Below are 21,608 nucleotides of genomic sequence, written 5' to 3' on the forward strand. Positions count from 1 at the left end.
GGGGAACGTGGGTCCAAAACTCAGCGTGGCTGATACTTACTCCAATCTGATAGAGGCCTCCGAGGAAGTTTTATCAAAGAGCCACCGGAAGAAAAAATCCAAACTGAAAGAACAATGAATCCCGTAAGAACTCGTTTCCAACAGTCCATGTGATCACTGCATATGTTTTCATTTTTTTCTGCTTTCTGCTTTTTTTTTAAAAAAAGGCCAAATCTCAAGATCTACCCTGGTTCTCTAAGATGCTACTTATTATACCATAACTCATCAGGGCCTGCTTTAACAGAAACTTCCTTCCTCAAAATAACCAAAGCCATGATCAGACCCTCTCCCTAAGTGGAAGGTCCATGGTAAGTTTCATTTTCAAGCTTTTTTTTTTTTTAAGGCAGAAAGATCATACCTCTGGAAGAATCAGTGGGCCAGCACAATTGCACGCCAAGTGAGTGTGACAGGTTTAAATGTTGTCAGGAATTTGCAACGACTCCCAAACCATCTGCATTTTCTTGCGGACAGTGTCCTCTGTCGTGACCCTGGTTCTGAATTTAGAGCAGGAGGTGGTAATATGTACCTGGTGAGGCCCAGGGAGGGCAGGATCAGCACCATGAAGATCAAGAATATGTAGACCTTGGTCATCATGATTCGGTTTTCGCCTGACCTGCGGGAAGTCAGAGGTGAGCCCTCACAGTCCCTCAGATGCACCGGGCGTCCCCAGTAAGGGCCCTGCTGTATGCCCATCGTGCTGGCGGGGAGGGGGCATCAGAGACACCCACCTCAGGGGCGAGCCCCAGGGAACTCACTTGGTCCAGTGACGCTCCAGCAGCGTAGAGTAGTAAACGACGGTGGGCAGCAGGGCTGAGAAGGACCACAGGAGGAGGGTTGGGAAGAACTGGCTGATGATGGGGTCCTAGAAAACAGTCCATAGCAGAGAGAGCTGTGAGCCCTGGGGGCCTTGGGCCGTGACCTGTTGGCATGGTGACTCAGTGACCTCTGGGATTTTGGTCACTTTTGTCCCCTAGAACCAACGTTGTACCTGGTACAGGGTAGATAATGTTGGCTGAACAGACAATAACAGCACCTGACATTTGTACAGTGCTTTATTTTTCTTATTTTTATTGTTAAAAAATTTTTGGCCACACTACGTGACATGTGGGATCTTAGTTGCCCCACCAGGGATCGAACCTGTGCCCCCTGCAGTGGAAGCACGGAGTCTTAACCACTGGACCGCCAGGGAAGTCCCTGTATAGCTCTTCAGAGCGAAGAATGCAACTTCGCATACAACTGAACTCCACTTTCTTACTGACCAGAGAGATAACCTCCTCCATTCCCTATAGATAGCCAACGATGGACACCAAAGGAAGACAGAGCACTGACGGCCAGGGCCCTTCCCCAGCTGCCTGCCCACTCAGCTCCCACTGGCCCAGTCGTAGCTTCCCAGAACTGCTTCGTGTTTGTTCCCAATCTCATCTGTGCCTGTTGTACCTGTTACTGCAATTACATGGTTCGATTAGCTTATTACCTTCTCTGATAAAATGAGCATAGCAATAGAGAGATTTCTTTGAAAACTAAGTTGGATACATTGGAAAGACTTGATAAAGGCCAATTTCTCAAAAATGCTGCTGAATTAGATGAGAGTGAATTAACTGTAAAAGACCAAGGGAAATGAAATCTAGGAGGGTTCTATACTTTGAATGGCTTTGCAAGTATCTCTAAGTTCTTGCTTGACTGTAAGAAACCAAAACTAGAATCACAAACAATGAAATAAGCGTGTGTTTTATATAAAATACACAAAGGAGAAATCTAATCAGCAGATCCTTCCTCAAAAGAACAGGCCTTGACCATACATCAAAAGACTGGCAAAGGAATACACATTTAGATGCTTTAAATCTAAACAAAACTTACGTATTTTTTATTATCTATTGAGTCATTTGATCATCACAACGGCCCCATGAGTATAACATAGCAGAGTGTTATAGAGGACAAAGCCAGTTTTTAGAGGAAAAACCAAGGCTCAGAATTCATCAGCTAGGGAATGGCTGAGCGAGAACCAGGCCGTCAGGGCCTCCAGCCCCCTGTGCTTTCCCAGAGTGTGATTAACCGAATGCCAAGTGGAACTGAAAAAAAAAAAAGGATGTGGAGTGACATTTCAGCAAAGCCAATTATGGGAAACCAAGTAGATGCCATTTTAGGGAGTGTTCAGCTGTTACCAATTCATCTAAGATCCTTAAAAGTCATTCATTACCTATCTAGAATAAGTAACTTTACAACAGGATGATCAGAAACTGAAATATAAAAAGAAAAATTGATTCATGATCCCGCCACCCCCATCAGAGAAGCGCTTTGCATTCTTTGCTACCCACTCCCCGTAGCAGCCATCCTGCACACACATCACTGGTACATCACTGTAACCACTGCCGAGAGAGAATTTTATATTCTGCTTTTATCGTAAAACCCCATGTCTGCCACAAAGTCTATACAATTTTTTAATGGATGCTTAACAGTCTGTCAGACTGAATATACCTCATTCAACTCAAATTACCCCTACTGTTGAACATTTAGATTGATTCCACTGTATCTATGTCTCTATAGTAACACATATACACACACATATACATACACATACATGTATACATAAAATATAGACACATATGTTTATCTACATAACGTTACTATAAAGACATTGTAATAAATGTGGCCATGCCTGCTCAGGGCTTAAAAGCACATGAGCCAAGTGACACGGCCTCCTGGTTCAGTGGCCCCCACGGCTCTTGGTCTCATTCCTCCCCCACCCTCCATGCCCTCTTGCGAGAGGCCCTACAGGATGGTCACTCACGTTTAGCGCATGGATGGGTTTGGTGACGTTGAACTTGTCCATGGTGGACAGGATGATGGAGGGTGTGGTCAGGAAAAACAGCCCCAAGGAGAGAGTGAAGTTGATGCCCAGCCATTGGAACCACCAGCAGAGGCCCTGGATAGAGAGGTTCTTCCTGCAGAGGGGAGGACACAGGCCCTGGAGGTTTATCTCTCAGGCTCTGGCCACCTATGACACCTACAGTGCCCACGGCTTGGGTGAGTCAGAAGGTCAAATTTACGCAAGGCAAGAGACTAGACTGAGGGCTCTGGCTGAGGGCCCATCTTGACCTTGGGAGCACAGGCAAGTGTCGTGCACTGACCTTCAGCTACAGGAAGGTCGAATTTGGGGTCCCTATGAGCTCAGAAGGAAAACAGGTTATTTGCAGCTAGAGTCTGGGAGCCAGACCCTACTCGAAGAGATGCCATGAGCCCCGCAGCAGGCCAAACAAGGCTCCAACATGGCATTTTTCAGACACGCTAAAGACACGTGACTCCCCACGGGGCCGTGAGCTGGGGTGTGAGTTGGAGGGGGGTGGGGGACAAAAGCAAAAGGCCCAGCTGGAACCCGCCTTGGCTTCTCACCCCACCAAGAGCAGACCGGCAAACCAGTCCCAAGTTTAGAAAGCTCAGTGAACCAAAGAGCAGAACTGCCAGGGGCTGAAATACAGCCCAGTGGAGATGAGCGCCCAGACCCTGCTCTGGACCAGGACCTGAGGCCAGGCTGGATGGCGAGCCAAGCTGGGGCCTCTGCCGGGCTGTCCTCACCCTCGGCATTGTGCTTAAGGCTCCGGGGACACAGCTCAGCTCACCAGCTTGTGCCCCAGGCTGGAGAGGCGGCTGGCACCTGACCCAGGGCCGCATTGTCTGGTACAGTAGCCTCGAGCCACAGCAGGCTACTGTGTGTTGAAATGTGGCTGGTCCAAACAGAGATGGGCCAGAAGTGGCACATACACGCTGGATCTCAAAGACACTACGTATGAAAAGGAGACTGTAAGACATCTCAATTTAAAACAATTGACTACATGTTGAAATGATAATATTTTAGATATAGAGGGAGAACTCTGATTAAAATTAATTTTAACAGTTTCTTTTACTTCTTTTTTTTTAAGACCTGTTTTTTTGTTGTGGTTTTTTTGGTGTTTTTTGGCCTCGCCGTGCAGCTTGCAGGATCTCAGTTCCCTGACCAGGGACTGAACCTGGGCCATGGCCGTGAAAGCCTGAAATCCTAACCACTAGGCCACCAGGGAACTCCCCAGTTTCTTTTACTTTTTTTAATGTGGCTAAAAGGAAACTTAAAATTGCATACATTGCTCCCATTATAGTCCTACCAGACACTGCTGATGCCGGGGAGAGACACTGGAGTGAAGTCCTGGGTGTGGACACACCACCCACCCCCATCACGCCTCCCACCCCCGGCCCAGAGGGGTGCAGGAGAGTATGAGTGTTTCTCTGAGTGCCAGGTCACACCTGTGCTTCCAGGTGACTTGGGCAGCCCTGCAGGGCTCCCAGGCCCCATTCCCGCCCCTTGCCGGCCTGGGGGCTCACCAGCAGATGTCTTCGGGGTAAGCGGCGAAGCTGACCGTCCACTTGGAGACGCAGAGCTCTCTGCTGTGGGAGGATGGCTGCGGGTCACTTTTGCACTGAAGGCCCTGACACTTGCAGGCGTTGAAGTCCTTCAGGATGCTGCCAGGAAATGTAGAAATGGCCAGGGTCCAGACCCCTCGGGGCACCATGTACCCACACAGCAAACAGGACCGTGTGAGAGTGGGAGTCCCATGGCACAGGACCTTTGCTTTATTATTAGTTTATTATACTTATGCTATAATTAGTGCTATGAAAGAGATGCCATTCTTAGCACATTATGTGCAGAATTTTGCGTAATCCTCAGGACAACCCTCTAAGCTGGGGACTACCATTCCTATTTTACAGATGAGGAAACTGAGGCTCTCAGAGTTAGGTTTTGCACCCTGCTGTCTGACCCCAGCTCCCATGCTGTTGGCATTGCCCCAACATAGGGCTCCTCCTTGCGGCCCCCCTCTGCCCTGCCCATGAAGCCGGACATCCCGCTGCCAGGCCCGGGGCCTCACTTTTCCACTCCCTCGCCTCTTCCCAGGCCCCATAGCAGCATTAGACTGCATCACCTATGACTCCAAGATGCCCCTCCCTAGGACTCCCACCCCCACACTCTCCACTCCTTCCCCCTTTAGTCTCCCACAAAGAACCCACCAGCCCCCCTACTCCTGTCTCAGAACACTCTTCCTCTTTCCACTGGCCTCGTCCCCACCCCAGCCTCACTTGAGAGTCTGCAAGGCACAGCCAGGAGTCTGTTCCCAGGGTTCACGATGCCCGAAGCAGGGAAGGCAGGGGAAGGAGCATTTGCTGGGCCAACTCCTTTCCGTCTCCCTCTACCGACCCCATCCCCTGCTGCTCCCAAGGCGAGACGACATGGAGATCCCAGGCATGAGAGCGTTTTAGGAGCTAGAGCTCATGCCAAGGTGCACTATGAAAACCACTCCCTTGGGCCAGGCTCTCAGCAGCAGTGAGCATCCTGGAGTGCCCAGAGGTATTCCCCCAGAGCAGTGCATTTGTAGGGAGATGGGAAGGCCACGCATAGAAGGAAGATCTGTGGTTCCAGAGTAGGTACGTGAAAGAGGGTGGCATCCACCCCACCTGGCGAAATGCTGGGTCATAGAGGCAATGGCACCCCTGGGGCAGCTGGTGAGAGCCCGGCAGTGGGGTAAGGCCATATCAACCCAAGAGGGGCTCAGCTGGAATCACGCATGCCCAGCTGGCACACAAACATCGGCCAGGCTCACCAAGGGAGTGGGTGTGGATGTCTGCCCCCAATCCCAGCCACACCCGCAGAAGGAGACGGAAATGCTACAAACAAATCCCAGCAATGGCGGTGCAGCAGTACCGTCTCTATCCAAGAGGGACAGCAAGTTATCTGGAGGCAGACAAGGGACATGCCCACACTCACTAGGTGGCCATGCACTTTTCCTGGAAGGTGACGAAGGCCATTCCCAGGGACTGGTCCTGGACCCTGCATTCCTCCTCTGTGATCCTCTCCATCAGCCTGTCCTTCATGCGCGTGTAGTAGGAGATGGCGTCCTCCTACCAGAGGACACATCCCCTTGTGATGACGTGGTCCTGTGCAGGTCTCGGGGGACCCAGCGCCCACATTCCCGGGGGGTGTGGGCCCTCACCCACTCACACCCCTGCACTTCACAGCAGCAGAACTGGCCGCAGGGCTTGGGGTTGATGAGGGTCCGCTGGCCTGTCTTCACCTGCAGGTTTGTATAATAGGTCAGGCTCTTCTCTGTCTTTTTTCTGCAGTGGGAGGGACAAACTTCAGACTCGCAGTCCTGTGGTGTGACTCACGGTCCCCACACCCATCATCAACCACTGGTCACACCAGCTTTCTAAACAAGAAAGCGGCAGAGCCACTCCTCTCCTTTCCTGCTAGGGGATCCGAGGCCAGCAAGGAATGAGGATGGCATCTCAGAGGGAAGGAGTCAGAAAGATGCAGGCCATCTCAGCCCATGCCCACCCGCCCTGCCAGCCCTCCCTTACCTCTCCCTGCACAGGTAAATCAGCTTGGCCACGTTGTAGCACAGCTGGACCTCCACCACTTCACACGTGGGATACGCGTCCCTGTGCCCAGGGCAGATCAAAAGCAAAAGATAGCCATTGGAAAAGAGAACCCCCCAGGCAGGAGAGACCCCCAAGACTCCAGGGGTGGCAGAGTAATTACACTGCTCATTTCTGTGCCAGGGGAGACCTCTTTCCTCTTTGTCTTTTACCAAAGGGGAAAATTTTGAAATGTAATACAAAGAGGTCCTTTTAAATAGCATGAAAGTAACTGCCTGAAACTGACAAGTTTGTACCCACTTGGCTTTAAATCAGTCAGTACTTCTCCTGAAGAAAAAAAATAACACTGTTCATTACCTCCTCTACCCATGCAAAGGAGTAAATTTATTGTTTGCTCTAGGTCATTTCTACTCTGGACCATCACTGAAATCCTATTCAGTTTGTGACCCTTTTGAAGATCACAGACCTTTTCGGTCTCATGAAAGCAAAGGACCCTCAGCCCAGTAAGTCTCTACACATGCGTTAACAATCATAGTAAAATACTGTAAGTATGCTGTATGTATACTTATTCTTGGCCAGGTACTGTTAGAGCATTAACTTATTTGATCCTCACCATAACCTGTGAGGTTTTTGTCCCCATTTTACAGATGAGGAAAATAAGCATCAGAGAGGTAAAATGACTGGTGCCCAAGATCACACAGCTAGTGAGTGTCTGAGCCAGGAAGTAAATCCAGGCGGCCCAGCTCCAGGGCCCATGCCTGTACCCAGCGTATGATCTTCCCTCACCATATACGCAAAATCCTATGTACAACTCCTGGGCATTCCTGAACCGTGTAAATCCCCACCTACTACTTGCTAGGCACTGGGATGGAGCCTGGATAAGTTTACATTTTAGTGAGAGAGAGAGACACAGCCCATAGACATGTCAGGTAGACAATTTCAGGTCCCATTACGAGCTCTGCGGAAGAGAACAATGGTGTAAGCGTCCCTGCTACAAGGCAAATTCACACATCAGTCCCCATGGATTGCTGCAGTGTTCACTAAAAGGGCTTCCTGAAATAGGAGAAAGTGTGATTCGGTGTTTGTAATGGGAATGAGAGGACTTTTTTTTCTCTTTAAGGTAATATATTAAGTGGAGCTACTGTTTCCAAATGTTGCCTAACAGGCAACTTTGGGGAGCTGTTTCAAGGAATAGAGAAAAATGATTCCAGTACCCAGTGTTTATATATAGAAAAATATTTCTAAAATACTTAGAGTTTCTAAAAGAGAGGTTAGTCGATAAATTTTAAACATTCATTTTACAATTCTGTTTATACTAATAATTTGCTTAGCAAGTGTTCTTCATAAATAGTGCAAAGCCAAGCCATAGTCAACCCCTAATCCATACTACAAATTAATGACTGTTGACGAGGAATGAATACAGACTGAAACCTCAGCTCGCTAGCCCAGGTTCAAGCCCTCCAGCCCAGGGTCCTGGGAGCCTTCCCGGCCTGCTCTCCCCCCGACCATCCCCTTTCCTGAAGCTCCATGAGATGCCCTGCATTCATCGCATGGTACACACAACTTCCTTCTCACAGGAAAGCCCTTCCTCTAGCCCCCACCTGCAGGTATCCCTGGTGCAGGTGCTCAGAGGAGGCTGCTGGAAAGGAGGGTCTGCTGGGAGAGCCGTGAGTGAGCTCTGTGAGGACAGGGCCCCGGACCCGGAGTGCTCACTCAAGAGACACGTGCTGAGAAGAAGAATGAACCACGAAACGCAAAGCGGGGCCCAGGTCCCTCCCCACCTCCAAGACTGCTGTCTCTCGGGTATCTCTTACTCTGCAAAGCTGACGCTGAGAAGCCCAGGGTGAATCCTTTTTTTTTTTTTTTGCGGGGAATGTGTGGGCGTGTTGTTTCTATAAATCTTTTTCTCTGCCCCTGAGCTCTCAAGATGTTTATCTGCCCCACACCCTGGCCTGTATTCTGGCTACTGCGGTCACGTGGGCAGCCGTGGCTGCTGGCAGAGGACGTGCCGGCCCAGCCCAGGCCCTCACAGCCCCAGCAGAGCCTGCCCAGAGCAGCATCTGCAGCTCGGTGGCTGGGCCAGGTCCTCCTAGGGTCTCTCTCCCCTTCCCTCCCAGCAGAAGCGGCCCTGCTCACCGGAAGTGGCTCTCCACAGTCTCCTTCTTCGCGTCTCTGGGGAGTCCTGTGATGAACAGGGTCCGCCTCACCTGCCGGAGAAACACACCAGGGAGAAAAGTCACCAGGGCAAGCCAGTCGGCCAGGGGAACACCCCGTTCAAGCCTCCCCAAGCAAAACGATGGGGACTCAGAGGCTCAGGTGCTCGCCTTCCTGGCCTGACAGAGCCTTGAAGTCTCTTCTTTACATAGCATCTTCTTCTAGGCAGTCAAGAATACGTTTCCAGGGAATTCCCTGGCGGTCCAGTGGTTAGGGCTCTGCGCTTCCACTGCAGGGGGCATGGGTTCGACCCCTGGTCAGGGAACTAAGATCCCACATGCCACGCAGCATGGCCAAAAAAAAATACATTTCCAAAGCAATTTCGATGAGCCTCCTTTGCATGACAAGAGACTGAGAAAGAACTCAGAAAGGGGAAGTGACTCAAATGAGGTCACACAGCAGATCAGAGGAGGACCCAGGCTTGGAACCAAGTAATAGAAACTCCCTCTCCCTCCATCAAGTTATGGGTTGCAATGAGAGAGGGAGCTGCTCTCAATTCAAACTTCTTGGAAGTTACTTAGAATCAGTAACTACAAGCCCAAACCCCACAAATCTAAAGGCTAGTTGGCAAAATGGGGGGAAATAGCCAAATCCTAAAACAATCTACCAGAAAAAAATGTTTAATGCCGATTCTGAGCACACATTTGCAAGCCTGAGGCCCCTCCTTACACTCACTGCCATCGTGGTGCTGGGGAATAAGCCTGGTGCCACTCCTCCCCAGCTCCCACCTGAGCCCCTCCCCAGCACACACCCAGCCCCCCACCGCCCCTCACTCACCAGGTTCTCCTCTTTGTACTTGATGGACTGGGTGTGGTGCCGCATGAAGCCCACAGTGAGGATGAGGTAAAGGATAGAGAAGACGGTGTGCAGCCAAAGCAGGTCGTTGCTGGGGGGGAGGGGAGGGACACCACCTGCCATCAGGGCTGGGCTCCCAGGCAGGGAGCGAGGGTGCAGGGCTGGGCTTGGTTACCCACCTGGCACTGAGCTGAGGGCCAAAGGCTTCCTCACAACAGATCCTCCAACAGAGGTTGAGTGGCCAGTGCCCTTTAGAGAAGGCACTGTCCTGACAAATGAACCCCAGCTCCACGGGGCCCTCTGTGTTTCCTAAAACCCACTGCAGAACAACAGCGGCCTGGGGCGTGTCCATGCCCATAGCCCAGCAGCAGGCGCTAGAGGCAAAGAGGCTTTCAGACATTAACTCGCTCACTTTGGACGCCCTCTGGCCTATCCCGGGCTCCAGAATCTGCCCTCTCCTTGGTCTCACCCATCAGCACCCTCATGCCCTCCCACCTCGAACTCACTCAGTCTGTAGGTTTGCGACTGTCGTCCTCCCAAAGCTGTAAGGGTCTTTGTCTGCAGGGAAGCACAGATACTCAGTTGCAGGGTCACACTAGGGAAGTGGGAGGGGGGCAACACAGCCTTGGTTTGTGGAGCTCTAAGGAGGAGGAGCATTAAGATGTCCGAGAAGTCGGAGGACTGTGACGACCGTCCACTTTTCAGAGCTACACCAACCAAGGCCTCTGCTTTACTCCAAGACGCTCCTGACAACTTCTTCTCAACCTACCATGTGGGTAAAGTCAAAATCTGAATTCATCTTGCTTTGAGATTCTTGTGGCATTCCTTGAGAAATCTAGAAACACCCTAAGCTGTTCCCAAAACCAAGGCTGGGAATCACTGGGCATAAGAAGTGGATTCGTGATGGTGACGCTGGATTCCCATGGGTGTTTGGAAATAGAATTCCACACTCCGATTTTCACGTAGAGCATCACAAACATCTTCTGGATCCACTACTTGTGGCCTCCTGATTTGGGTGGGGGCAGGAAACTATAAAACACACTCTGAAAGCCCCTGATCTTATCAGTCTTGGGGTCTTCCTCCTACTTAGATATTAGGGGCCCCAGCTCTTGGCCCAGGTTTGGGGTGGATTCTTCTCCAGATCTTTAAGCAAATGGAAAAGTTCAGAAAGTCACCCTGAGACCTTCTCACATCTGAATTTGAGCATGAATCCTGGGGTTCTGATCCACCACAATGAGGCCCTTTCCCCAGGGCTGCTGCTCTGCCTGGGCCCAACTCAGGCAAGACGAGGAGTCCTTACCCAGCAAGCTCCCCGAGAGGTTGACAGGCAGGATGACACACAGAGACAAGAAGCTGACCACCACCAGCAGGAAGATGATGTGTCTCTGGAACGACAGGTAGTGGATGGCGTCCTCCCCACACCACTCCATGATCTGGTCATCTCTGTGCAAGACACACATGGAATCCTAATGAGCAGTGGTAACAGGCTGGGCCCTTTGGGCCTTGCATGGATGATCTCATTTAACCCTCGTGACCATCCGTGAGGTAGGTCCCAATTTGATCTCCATTTTTTTAAATATGAGGAAACAGGTACAGAAAAAGCACATTAACTTTTACAATCATCCAGCCTGTAATAGCAGAGCTATGATCTCCAGAGCCTGCCTCTCAGCCCTCGCCCCATACTCCTGGACGAAGGAACCTGCCACTGCTCCACTTTAGGTCTCTAGAAACATTTGTGCACACGTTTGTGTGTAAGTACAATTATCCCTCAGCCCTTTCCTGCATCTATGGACAAGCAAAGCCACTGACAAGAGGGCTGCTGAGAATCTCCTGAGCAAAGCTGTGTGTGTCCAGGCTCATGGTTCCCACCCTTTCTCCCATCTCCTCCTCAGGGAAACTGGGAGACAGAGGTGGAGCCACTGCTTTATTTTATTTATCTTTTAATATTTATTTGGCTGTGCTGGTCTTAGTTGAGGTGTGTGGGATCTTCATTACCACGTGCGGATCTTCATTGCGGCACGCGGGATCTTTAGTTGCCACATGTGGGATCTTTTAGTTGTGGCACGCGGGATCTAGTTCCCTGACCAGGGATTGAAACCGGGCCCCCTGCATTGGGAGCACAGAGTTTTAACCACTGGGCCACCAGGGAAGTCCCTGGAGCTACTGCTTTAAACATTCTAAGGCTCAGTCCATCTTGCTGGCCCTGCCTCTTCCCTGTGTCCCTGCTGTGGCCCCAGAGGTGGGGGGCGACCTGCTCCACCCTTTCCCACCCTCAGTGCTGTATTTGGAGGCTCCAGGTCATTTGGCAACCCAGAAAATTCTGGGTTCTGACAGCCAGACTTCCATGCTGCAGAGAGATAAGGGGAGGGGGGTGTCTCCTGCTTTCCCACTCTCCTGACAGGGAGCTACCCTGAGGTAGCTTCCAGAAGGCAGGGAAAGCCCTGCACTGGGAAGAAAGAGCTCAGGGAAGCAAGGGCCACAGCATAAAAAGGCAGGTGTGAAAGGTGTGGCATGTGGGCTCTGCAGCCAGCCAGACAGACCACAGCGGAATCCAGCTCAGTCGCCTCCAGAGAGGGTCACAGCACCCACCTGAGGCTGGGACCTAAAGCAGGGAGGCTACTACCCGCTAGCTAGCTGGTCACTCAGCAGGCGCACAGGAGGCAATGAGGATCCGGGCCCAACGCCGTGCCTGGTGCCGGGTGGACGCTCGCAGTGCGCTTGCTAATGTTACTCCTTTTTACTGCTTACCTGGAGGACAAAGCTCTGCCGCTGACCACACTGTTTTCACTTCTAAATAAACTACCAAAATGCATATACTTTGCCACAATACGTGCTTACTAAACAAACATGGGTGAAGATTAAAACCAGTAAGTGGGACTTCCCTGGTGGGCCAGTGGGTAAGACTCCACACTCCCAATGCAGGGGGCCCGGGTTCGATCCCTGGTCGGGGAACTAGATCCCACGTGCACGCCGCAACTAAAAAGATCCCGCATGCCGCAACGAAGAGCCCGCATGCCGCAACTAAGACCCGGTGCAGCCGAAGTAAATAAAATATTTTTTAAAAATAAAACAAATAAGTGAGCAATTTTCATCAACAATTTTTTCTTGAGATACACCTCTAATTTCCGTATCTTGCTGGGAAAGGCAATTTGGATGGAAACTGAGAGGCCTCTTTAAATGTCAGTTGTAACGCTGGGCGTGAGCAGCTGTTAAAATTTAATTGCAGCCTTAAAAAAAGTCAAAGGGTAATCCTTTCTGTGGCAGGAACAGAAGAGAAAAAACAGTGGGAGTTGAAATGGAAAAATATGTCTGATACGGCATTAAAATGACAAAGCAGAATACGCAGCTGTATGGGTATGGCCTCACTCAATGAGAAGTGAGGTCCACACGGAGAGGGCTGGAAGGGGGACATGGAGTGATAGAAACAGTGGGTATTGACTGCAGTGCAAACGGTCAGCAGCCTTTGCTAGTTACCATGAAGATGATGAGTCAAAGTTTCTGGCTTTGCCCCACCCGATCCAGGGAGAGAGTGGGGGGCACAGCCCAGGGTAGGGGAATGGCCCGAGTCCCAGCCAGCGGTGTCATGGGGAGTGGCTGAGCAGAGGAAAACACGCCAAGGGCATCTTTCAGAGGTAGGGGTAAGGGTGACTTAAAATTTCTTCCTATTAATTCTGTTCTGTACGTGATGGATTTTTGCACAGAATATGCATGACTTCCAACACCCGGAGGAAACGCTGACATGATTTTGGAGTGGGCAGGGAAGGGCGAGGCTGCCAAATCCACCTCTCCCACCTCTGTCCCCTCCTCCCTCCCAGAAACCTCCCCTCCTGCTCCAGACCACAGTTCACTGGTTTCTTCTGCACAAACTGCCTCCTGCCAGTTCCCCTGGGAACAACTCTCACCAGCCTGGGCTGTTTATAACACGCTCACACGTGTGAATGCATTTGAACTAGACAGAGCAGGTGCTATTCTCAGCCTGCTTTTATAGTTGGGGAAACCGAGGCCCAGAGAGAGGGACTTACCCAATGTCCTAGAACTATCACATTTCATCACTTCTAAGATGTCATTTTCATATTTCAACACCTCTGAAATGGGGGGGCACCCTGGGATCACAGCCAATCACAGCATAATAGGAAGCATTTTCTCATTCCTGGTGCTGTGCGTCTTACAACGGTGGTTTCTCAGATAGGATGCAATACGGCCACAGGCAGCAGAGCTGAGACTCGCAGCTTAGCTCTGCCACCACGTGCAAGGGGAATAACTGGCTTATAATCACCAAGCACCTCTTTCAGGATTTCTCTCCAAAGGGCCCAAGTTTTAAGAAAAAAAGAAAACTTTTAACCAAATGAGCTGACTATATTAAGCAATCATTATGTCTCCACTTTCCACTAATTCAAAGACATGACGCTGCCTAGAAGACCTTCCATCCAAATATATCCGTGTTACACAGTACGTAGATATAATTCCTGCCTAAAGCAAAAAATTAGCTTTAATTAGCTTGCACAGGGGCTCCCTGGGCCACCTTTATTCTCAGCCCCCAAGTACAGCTTTGGGTCTGAACTGAAAAGTATCTGAGAGACTCCAACTCAGGATCAGGCATCTTGGCTCTCTCCTCCTGATTGGCCGAACACCCAAACAAACCCACCCAAACAAAGACACCTCCAGCCACCCGCGCTGTACTCACTGCAGGCGGAAGATTGCAGTCAGCCATGGGCAGCATCCCTGGAAACGGAGAACAGGGATTAGCTTCCAACAATCTCTATTTTTCGGAGGCAGATATAATCATCATCTTTGACTTTAAACAACCATCTAACCTCCCGTTTTATAAAAAGCAGTGCTTTTGTCCCAAATTCAGCAAGCAACCCTCTTGTCCAAACACGACAGAGTCGGTGTGCCCCCAGTCCTTTGTAACATGCATCCTGTGCCTGGAAATCTTGTGAAAGCCTCTCAAGTTTTGACAATTTGTGGAATTAATACAGGCTCCTGGGTCAAATGGTGCAACTTGAATGGAGAGTTGATGAAAGTTCAAGGCTGCTCTGGAGAAGCTGATGGGGGCTTCTGTTTGTTTCAAGATGACTGAATGAGATCCAAGACAAAAGCAAGGAACCAAGCCCACTCAACTGGACAGTTCCCTGGGGCGGGGTTTAGAGAGGGAAAGGGTTTCATGGGTTTTAGTGTCCATCGTATCTCTTAAACTCGATACCCCTTAAAGCTGGACTCTCACCCAGCTGGGAAAGACAAATATTTGCTCGTCATTCATTTGACAGTTACTTAGCACCTACTGGGTGTCAGGAGGTGGGGAACAGGGCTGGATAAGATTTGGTTCCTGCCCACAGCTGGCTCATAAGCTAGCAAGCAAGTCAATAATTAACTGTCACACAAAGCCGCTAAGTATGATAACACAGACAAGAGCTGTAGCCAGGTGCCTGAGAATTAATCAAGTCTCACAATCCTGGATCACCCAGCTGCCATCTTTGCTGTGGTATTTCCCAAGTTCAGGTGTCTTTGTCAAAGCAGAGAAGAGCTCTCACCAGCAATGTGCCACTCAAGGTCAAGGGTATTGAGTTAGCGGCTCAGCAGGAGTACAACTGCCCTCTCCCTGCCAATTCATTACTGCCCATCCTTGCAAGCCCCCATCCCGCAGCCACAACCATACCTGCCCCTTAAATACCAACCAGCTCGCTTTCAAAGTCCTGCTGCCCTGAGGAGGAAGATGACAGTCTCTGGAATCTGGACTCACTAGAAACACAAAAGGGAAAAATGGCAGATAATTCTTTTAAAAGGTCTAAAAACTTATGTCTAGTATCTCGCTGCCTCTTAGAGCTCAGGATCAAAGCTACTAGCGCTCAGTGGCTGGGACAAAATATAACTCACCCTGTGAAAAATATAGGCAAGGGCATCGACCATTCCAAGGTTTGGTGAGACATCAAACTCTATGTTACGTGGGATGAATAACAGGGGGTCAGGGCATCAGTGCACCATCCTGTGCTCCACACCCTTGAACCTCAGCCCTGTGACTGGTCTACATAAAATGACTTCAAAGTGTTGCCTGTTTACAATATATTTCCCAATATAGCAAATAAAACTTGGAATACTGTATTTTATCAAATCTAAGACACCACTGGTTGTAAAGGGCACAATTATTTTTTGAACCACTAAGAAGTAAAGGATGCTGTCAATTAACTATGATCACCATTGATAATAAGTTGCACCCAGTTTCATAGATGAGAAAATGCCAAAAATGCGCATTTTAGACTTGATGAACTGGAGCATTTTACATTGCTAATTTGGGCAGATCCTTTCTTCCGAGTAACCCATAAAAACACCCTGTGCGCTGTGAATTTGAGGTGTTTGCAGTATGCTAAGTTTTGCTTTTCTCTCTGTTTTCCTACTCCTGGCTTCACCATCCCACTTCTAATGGCATAAGGCCTGGTGAAGCTCAAGTTTCAAAGACTTTCCAGAGAACTGCCTCATTTGACCTTCATGGTAACCCTACAGGCAAGAAAAGGCCAGAGGAAACAACCCAACGAGCTCAGGGTCCTGACCAAGATGACACAGCCATGGAAGTGTGGAGGCTCCTGATTTCCAGGTGCTCTAGTCTGTTGTAGTACTCAGCCCTCCTAGGAGTGAATGTGCCAAAAATGCACCAGGTGTTTCAGAAGTTTCCCCCCAAACAGTCCAAGGCTGGCACACAGCTGAAGCAGAGGCCCCAGCACCTTACCCCAAGGTTAATATCCTTGGGCTTCCGCAAACGCCAGGATGGAGACTGTGGGGAAAGAAGGTGCATTTACAGACACCCCCATCGCCCCTCCTGCACAGACCGCATTTCAACACGGGAGCCCCCTGTGGAGCAAGAGTGGGGGTCTGCCTGTGGAACCCCCGGGGAGGCTTGGGTGGGGCAGCCCGGGCCAGTCTCTGTTTCCCCAGTCGCTTCCTATTGCTGCATCTGACACAAGATCCTGGGGTGAGGGACAGCTAGCTGGAGCTGGAAATTCCAGTTGTGCAGACGTGGAACTCATTCTCCCCCTTCAGGTGACATGCGTAGAGAGCCCAGGGTGGAGGCAGAAGGACGTGAGTCCTGGCCAAGGCAGTCTGTGCTCTGTGACAGAGCGTCCGAAGCTGGCGGATTAGGGCCACTGGCTGACCCTGACCCAGAGGAAAGGAGCAGCTCACCTACGGCCCTGCTGCCCTTCTCAATCCAGCTCGCCTCATCCCCAGCCCCGAACTAATTAATCTCAAAGAAGATACACTTGAAAATGTCCAAGGCGAGAAAGAAAGCTGGCATCCTCCTCAGCTGATGATGAAAGCCTTAAGTATCTAAGGCAACTAGATTTCTTCCGTAGCCTGAAGCAGCTGGTTCACAGTCACGCCAGCTCCAAGCCCCAGGGGAAAGCTGGGTGTGTGGGCAATGGTTTTCTTACCACCACAAGGAAGGCACCAAGGCTAATCTCACAGGTCTGTGGTGAAGAGGAGAGGGAACAGTTTCTGGTACAGGCCTGGCAGACACACTAATGAACACAATCTAATATGAGCATCATGTGTGGGCTGTGCCTGGTGGGCTTCACAAGCCCCCAGCCCCATCCCAGCCTCTGTCTCTGTCTCTCTCTCTCTCTCTCCTCTCACTCACACACACACACACACACACACACACACACACACACACACACACACACTTGACGTAATGAGTCTTTTTTACCTGTCTGCTTCTGACACCAGGGCAATGCGGCCATAATCCCAGAATTTTCTTCTTATGATGGAAAATACCAATATTAAAAACTAAAAGTAGAAAAGAAATCAAGTCTTGTAAATGTATATTGGATTGCTTCTAATTAGGGGCAATTGTCTTAGGGGCAAAGCCCACCCCTCCCCAACCCCCGCCCCCCCAGACTCAGGAGGGCTAAAAGGGCCAGAGAAGGCACGGAGCTGCCCAAGGCCACACAGCTCAAGGGCTCAACGCTCACCCCCTTCACCAGCTCCTGTCCCCTGTGCCCAAGCCACAAAGGCTGTCAACGCTGACACGGAGCTCGCCCTGGCAGCCCCCCAGTCAAGCACGCAGGCCCTGCTCTTCACTCCCAAGGCAGCCCTGACAGCCACGGCTGTCCTCGGCCCTGGTGTGCCTGCAGGGTCTCCTGAGCAGGAAGGGCCCTCACAGCAGCCCTGGGGACCAGCTCCCTCCTTCGCTTTACATAGAGCTGCATTTTTAATTATAGAACAGAGGTAGCAGAGCTCCCGGAAGCTGAGCCAGAGGTGGTCAGACCTTTATCTTGAGTTTGGTTCTCCTGGAGGCAAGCCCTGGGGACGGACTCCTGGTGTAGAGCACACAGGGGCAGCGCCCACTGAGGGCCTGGGGCTCCGTGTGGCTCCGCCTCCACAAGCAGGGGCGCTCGGGCGGCAGGCCCGTGCGCCCAACAGCAACGCGAGGGGCTGCACTCAAGTCTAACCCCCTTCCCGCTCTAAAAGTCTGTCGATTCTAGGCTGTCTCCTCGCTCCCTCCGTGCCCACCTTTGCAGGTCCTCTGCCTTGCTCCTGTCTCCCCTCCCTGGACAGGCTCCCTCCCTTCAGGGCTCAGCGTTTTAATCAGTATATCCCTGCCTGCCCTTGTCAGGAACTGTGGTTTTAAATGTGGGTTCTGGACCCCAGAGGGGCTGAGTTCCAGCAGAATTTTCTCAAGGTGAATCTGGAAGTTGGTGATATATTTTCAAAGGCAGGTGAGTCCTGCTGTCGGATAAACGTGAAGGCGGCTGGGCAAGTGCCTGCGCTCTGCCCTGGCTGCTGCCCCCCTTGGCCCCAGCGGTGTGGACATTTCCCGTGCATCTCTCTCCTCCAGGCCCCTCTGGCTCTTCGGTGGGCCCCTTCCTCCACCCCACTCCCAATCCCCGTAACTTCCCGCAATACAAATCCACCCCCACCAGCACACTCCACTGGAGAGCTACTCTCTCTTCTCAACCAAGACATACCCACCCCAGCCTGCCTCTCAGGACTTCTCTCCTTGGCCCAGACCCTCCCCTCCCTGGAGACGCTGGATCACAGCTCTAGGGCCACCCTCCTCCATGAATCCCACCAACCTTCAAATCCGTCACCACGCTCCTCCCTACTCTCTCCTCCCAACCAAGGCTGGTAGATATGACTGTTCTCAACCTACAAATGGGTTTTGGCTCCAAGACGTGGGTTATTCGGCACTTAAAGAGCCCTTTTTCGTAAAAGCAACATGAGTAGCATGCGGGTTCTGCCCCTAGAGGACCAACAATGTAGCAAAAGTCTAAGGCAACAATTTAGACTTTAATCCTAGGGAGGAAAACGCAAAGAGGAGTTAGGACTCCCTTTCCCTCTTCCTATGAACATTTTCCCCGCAAGCAAACTTGGGTTGGATACCCGCCTCCTTCAGGGACAGAGGCCCTAACCCCCCTCCCCCAGGCCCCCACCTAACCTCTGGCACAAAGCAGTCCAAGGGGTCTACTCCCTCTGCCCACTCTTACCCTGTTTAATCAGATGGTCTCCCCTACATGGGAGGAGAAGGTGACAAGAGGGACCAACCATCCCATGGGCAGTTGTCAAAAGAAGGTGCCCCTGAGCCCCAGTAAATCTCACCTAGCAAGTCTGAGTCAGTCTAGGGGAGAATACGGCATATTTCAAATTGGGTTGGGGGGGCGGTCTGTGGGAACAAGGAGGTCTGAACTAAAGAAAGGCCACCTGTGAGGGTCGGCACTGATAAGGTATACTCGCCTTTCCCCAGTTTTCTCCTTCTCTCGTCTGATCCTCTAAAGGCCCAGGGACCCCAGTGGGGAACAGGGGGGTGACATTTATAAATTGGGAATGGCAGCTGCTCTAATTCTCATTCACATCTCTCATCCCTGTGGACTGACCCTTCCCAAGGGCCTTAGACACATGACGTGCTGATAACTCGGTAACAATGGTAATAATCAAAAGAATCGTAATGTGTATTCTTTACATCCATCGCCTTATTTAATCTTGTCCCAGAATCTTCGAGGTAAAAATTATTACCTCCATTTACAGAGCAAACACCTGAGGCCTAAACAAGCTATGTAACACGCCCAAGGTTACAGAGCTGCGAAGTAGCAGAGCTAGGACTTAAACCCAGGGATGTCTGCTGGCTCCTCACCTGAGTTTCCCAGAAAGGGGAGTGGGGGGGGGGGGGGTGAAGGTTAAACAAACAAATAACTGACACGATTCCCAAGGAGTCTCACCAGGAAGCAGGTGACGTCTATGAACAGGACAGTGGGGATGCCACCGAAGGTGACCCCCTGGAGCACGGTGCTGTTTTTGGCCGAGTTGTAGCAGTAGGAGTCATTGGGCTGGTCCCCGATGCCCAGCCGCTCGCGGATGGCCACCGCCCTGGATTGCCACAGCTCCAGGAGTGGGGAGTCGGTCATCGTGCTGGTCCTCCCTGGAGAATGGGGCCCGGCGGAGGGTCAGGGCTCCAACTCTCCCGTGGTTTCCCCAGCCAGCGCTGGCAGAGCCAAGGGCGGGTGTCTCCTCCAGGGGCTGGTGGGGCACAGGGATCAGGGAGAGGCGGACACTGGCCCCGAGTGCCCGGCAGAGCCTACAGAGAATAGCTCCATTGTGGGAACAGCCCAGAGGGTCAGATGGACCGGGCGGACGGCTCACCCAGGACACAGCTGGCCGCCTCCCCAGCGGGGGGGGGTGAACAGGAGAACAGGGAAGGACAGGAGCTGCTGTGGTGCCTGCCTAAGGGGTGCCAAGTTCCTCCAGCCTCAGGAGAGACTCCTGCCGGGAAGTCATTCCTGCAGGGGGACCCTGGGAGGTCCGGAGGGCAGGCAGGGGAGACCAGGCAGGGCACAGGAATCAACAGAGGAGGAGGAAGAGCGTCCAAGTGCAACAACTCTTGATCATCTGAGCCACAGACGAGAGTTCACGGGACGTCAGGCCGGGGCCTCAGAGACAGGCCCACTCCATCCATACACTTGGAAACCGAGGCTCAGAGGCTTGAGATTTCCATTAAGCTTAAGGAGCTGGTCGGGGCAGAACTGGGTCTCAGACCCAGCCTCCCGGGTCCCAGATGACAGCTCTCTTTCTACTACGCCACACTCCCTCTGCAGCCGTCTACACACATGCGTTAGTTTAGTGAGAGAGTAAAAGCCAGGAAAGGGGCAGTGGAGAGGAGACAGAGAAGGCAAAAGGGGGTGGTCTAGGGTGAGGAGGATGGGGTCCCAGGCCTCCTCAGGGACCCCTGAGTCACCCACCGTGCAGCGCTGGGGCACCCCCCAGGCTGGGCCCTCTCATTCCTACACCCCTAGCCTTACTGGAAGGTCCAGCATTTCCAAAGCAAATATCGCTCCAGGCTGGTTGTTGACTTTTCCTTTGAGGCTCCTGGTAACCCAGGTGAAACTAATGGAAATCTCCAAACACCAAAGGTCCCAGTGTTAGTGGCCAAGTTCTGGCCTGCTTTTCACACTGTCTGTGGCTGAAGAGCCTGGAGAAATGCTCAGCAACACCTTCTCTCAAGGTCCCACCTCCTTAAATCTGGTTAACCTAGATTCCCAGGGGACTTCGGCTAAGTCTGGTCTTTCTACCTGTTAGAGGGACAAAAATCTTGGGGACAAGAAGAGGAGGTACAGAGAACAGACAGATATTTGGACTACCTGGTAATACTGGCAGGATGTGTGCTGGGGGAAGGTGATTCCCAATTCTGGCCCCTGGGACGGCTGGGTTGGGGACAGTCTCACACACACATGACAGGAAGTGCAGGGTGGGTGGGGGGAGGTGGCAGGTCAAGGGCATGGGAGGACTCTCCAGAAGGCCAAGTCACTCTCTCATCCCTATAAGAGACTGGGCAATGGCCGGAGGGTGTGATGGCAGAGCCACAAAAGCTGCCTCTGGCAGACAGATGGTCTTAGCTTCCCTCCTTTAAACCCCACCCCCTGGCACCACCCCAGCGGAACGCCCAGCCTGACACTGATTGGCAAAGGCCTGCCCCTCCTTCCTGTCCCCGCACTTACCAGATGCCAGGGGAAGGAAGTGTGGGTGAATGCCTTGGAGAGGACCTCAGTTGATGCAGGCTCTAGCAAAGGCAGTGGCAGCCCTGGCCACCTCCCAAGCTGCCTCAGGTCCGCCACTCATTTCCTTCAGGGCTTTCCTGACTGGGGTCATGGGGCACCAGCCTTTACAGACCTCCCTGAAGG

General features: G+C 51.6%; 1 protein-coding gene across 8 annotated transcripts in view; it reads right to left on the reverse strand.

The window, feature by feature from the left end:
• TMEM63A (transmembrane protein 63A) overlaps positions 1–21,608 on the reverse strand; it is a 31,178-nt gene that overhangs the window by 6,287 nt on the left and 3,283 nt on the right. For 2 of the 8 annotated variants that reach the window (XM_082426602.1, XM_082426604.1), the window contains exons 2-18: positions 21,426–21,601; positions 19,653–20,008; positions 17,144–17,223; positions 15,123–15,186; positions 14,132–14,169; positions 10,748–10,890; positions 9,954–10,005; positions 9,430–9,538; positions 8,575–8,645; positions 6,421–6,501; positions 6,054–6,177; positions 5,828–5,961; positions 4,393–4,530; positions 2,828–2,981; positions 795–901; positions 566–652; positions 41–103 (exon numbers count right to left, since the gene is read on the reverse strand). In XM_082426602.1, the coding sequence (XP_082282728.1) occupies positions 41–103; positions 566–652; positions 795–901; positions 2,828–2,981; positions 4,393–4,530; positions 5,828–5,961; positions 6,054–6,177; positions 6,421–6,501; positions 8,575–8,645; positions 9,430–9,538; positions 9,954–10,005; positions 10,748–10,890; positions 14,132–14,169; positions 15,123–15,186; positions 17,144–17,223; positions 19,653–19,838 (1,631 nt within the window). In that variant the 5' untranslated portion in view covers positions 19,839–20,008; positions 21,426–21,601. Of the gene's footprint in view, positions 1–40; positions 104–565; positions 653–794; positions 902–2,827; positions 2,982–4,392; positions 4,531–5,827; positions 5,962–6,053; positions 6,178–6,420; positions 6,502–8,574; positions 8,646–9,429; positions 9,539–9,953; positions 10,006–10,747; positions 10,891–14,131; positions 14,170–15,122; positions 15,187–15,321; positions 15,381–17,143; positions 17,224–19,652; positions 20,009–21,425; positions 21,602–21,608 lie in introns of all 8 variants that reach the window. The other 6 variants (XM_082426603.1, XM_082426607.1, XM_082426605.1 and 3 more) reach the window with 6 other exon arrangements.

This window comes from Balaenoptera physalus (genome assembly GCF_965194825.1).
Source record: "Balaenoptera physalus genome assembly, chromosome: 1".
In the NCBI taxonomy this organism is placed as follows: domain Eukaryota; kingdom Metazoa; phylum Chordata; class Mammalia; order Artiodactyla; family Balaenopteridae; genus Balaenoptera; species Balaenoptera physalus.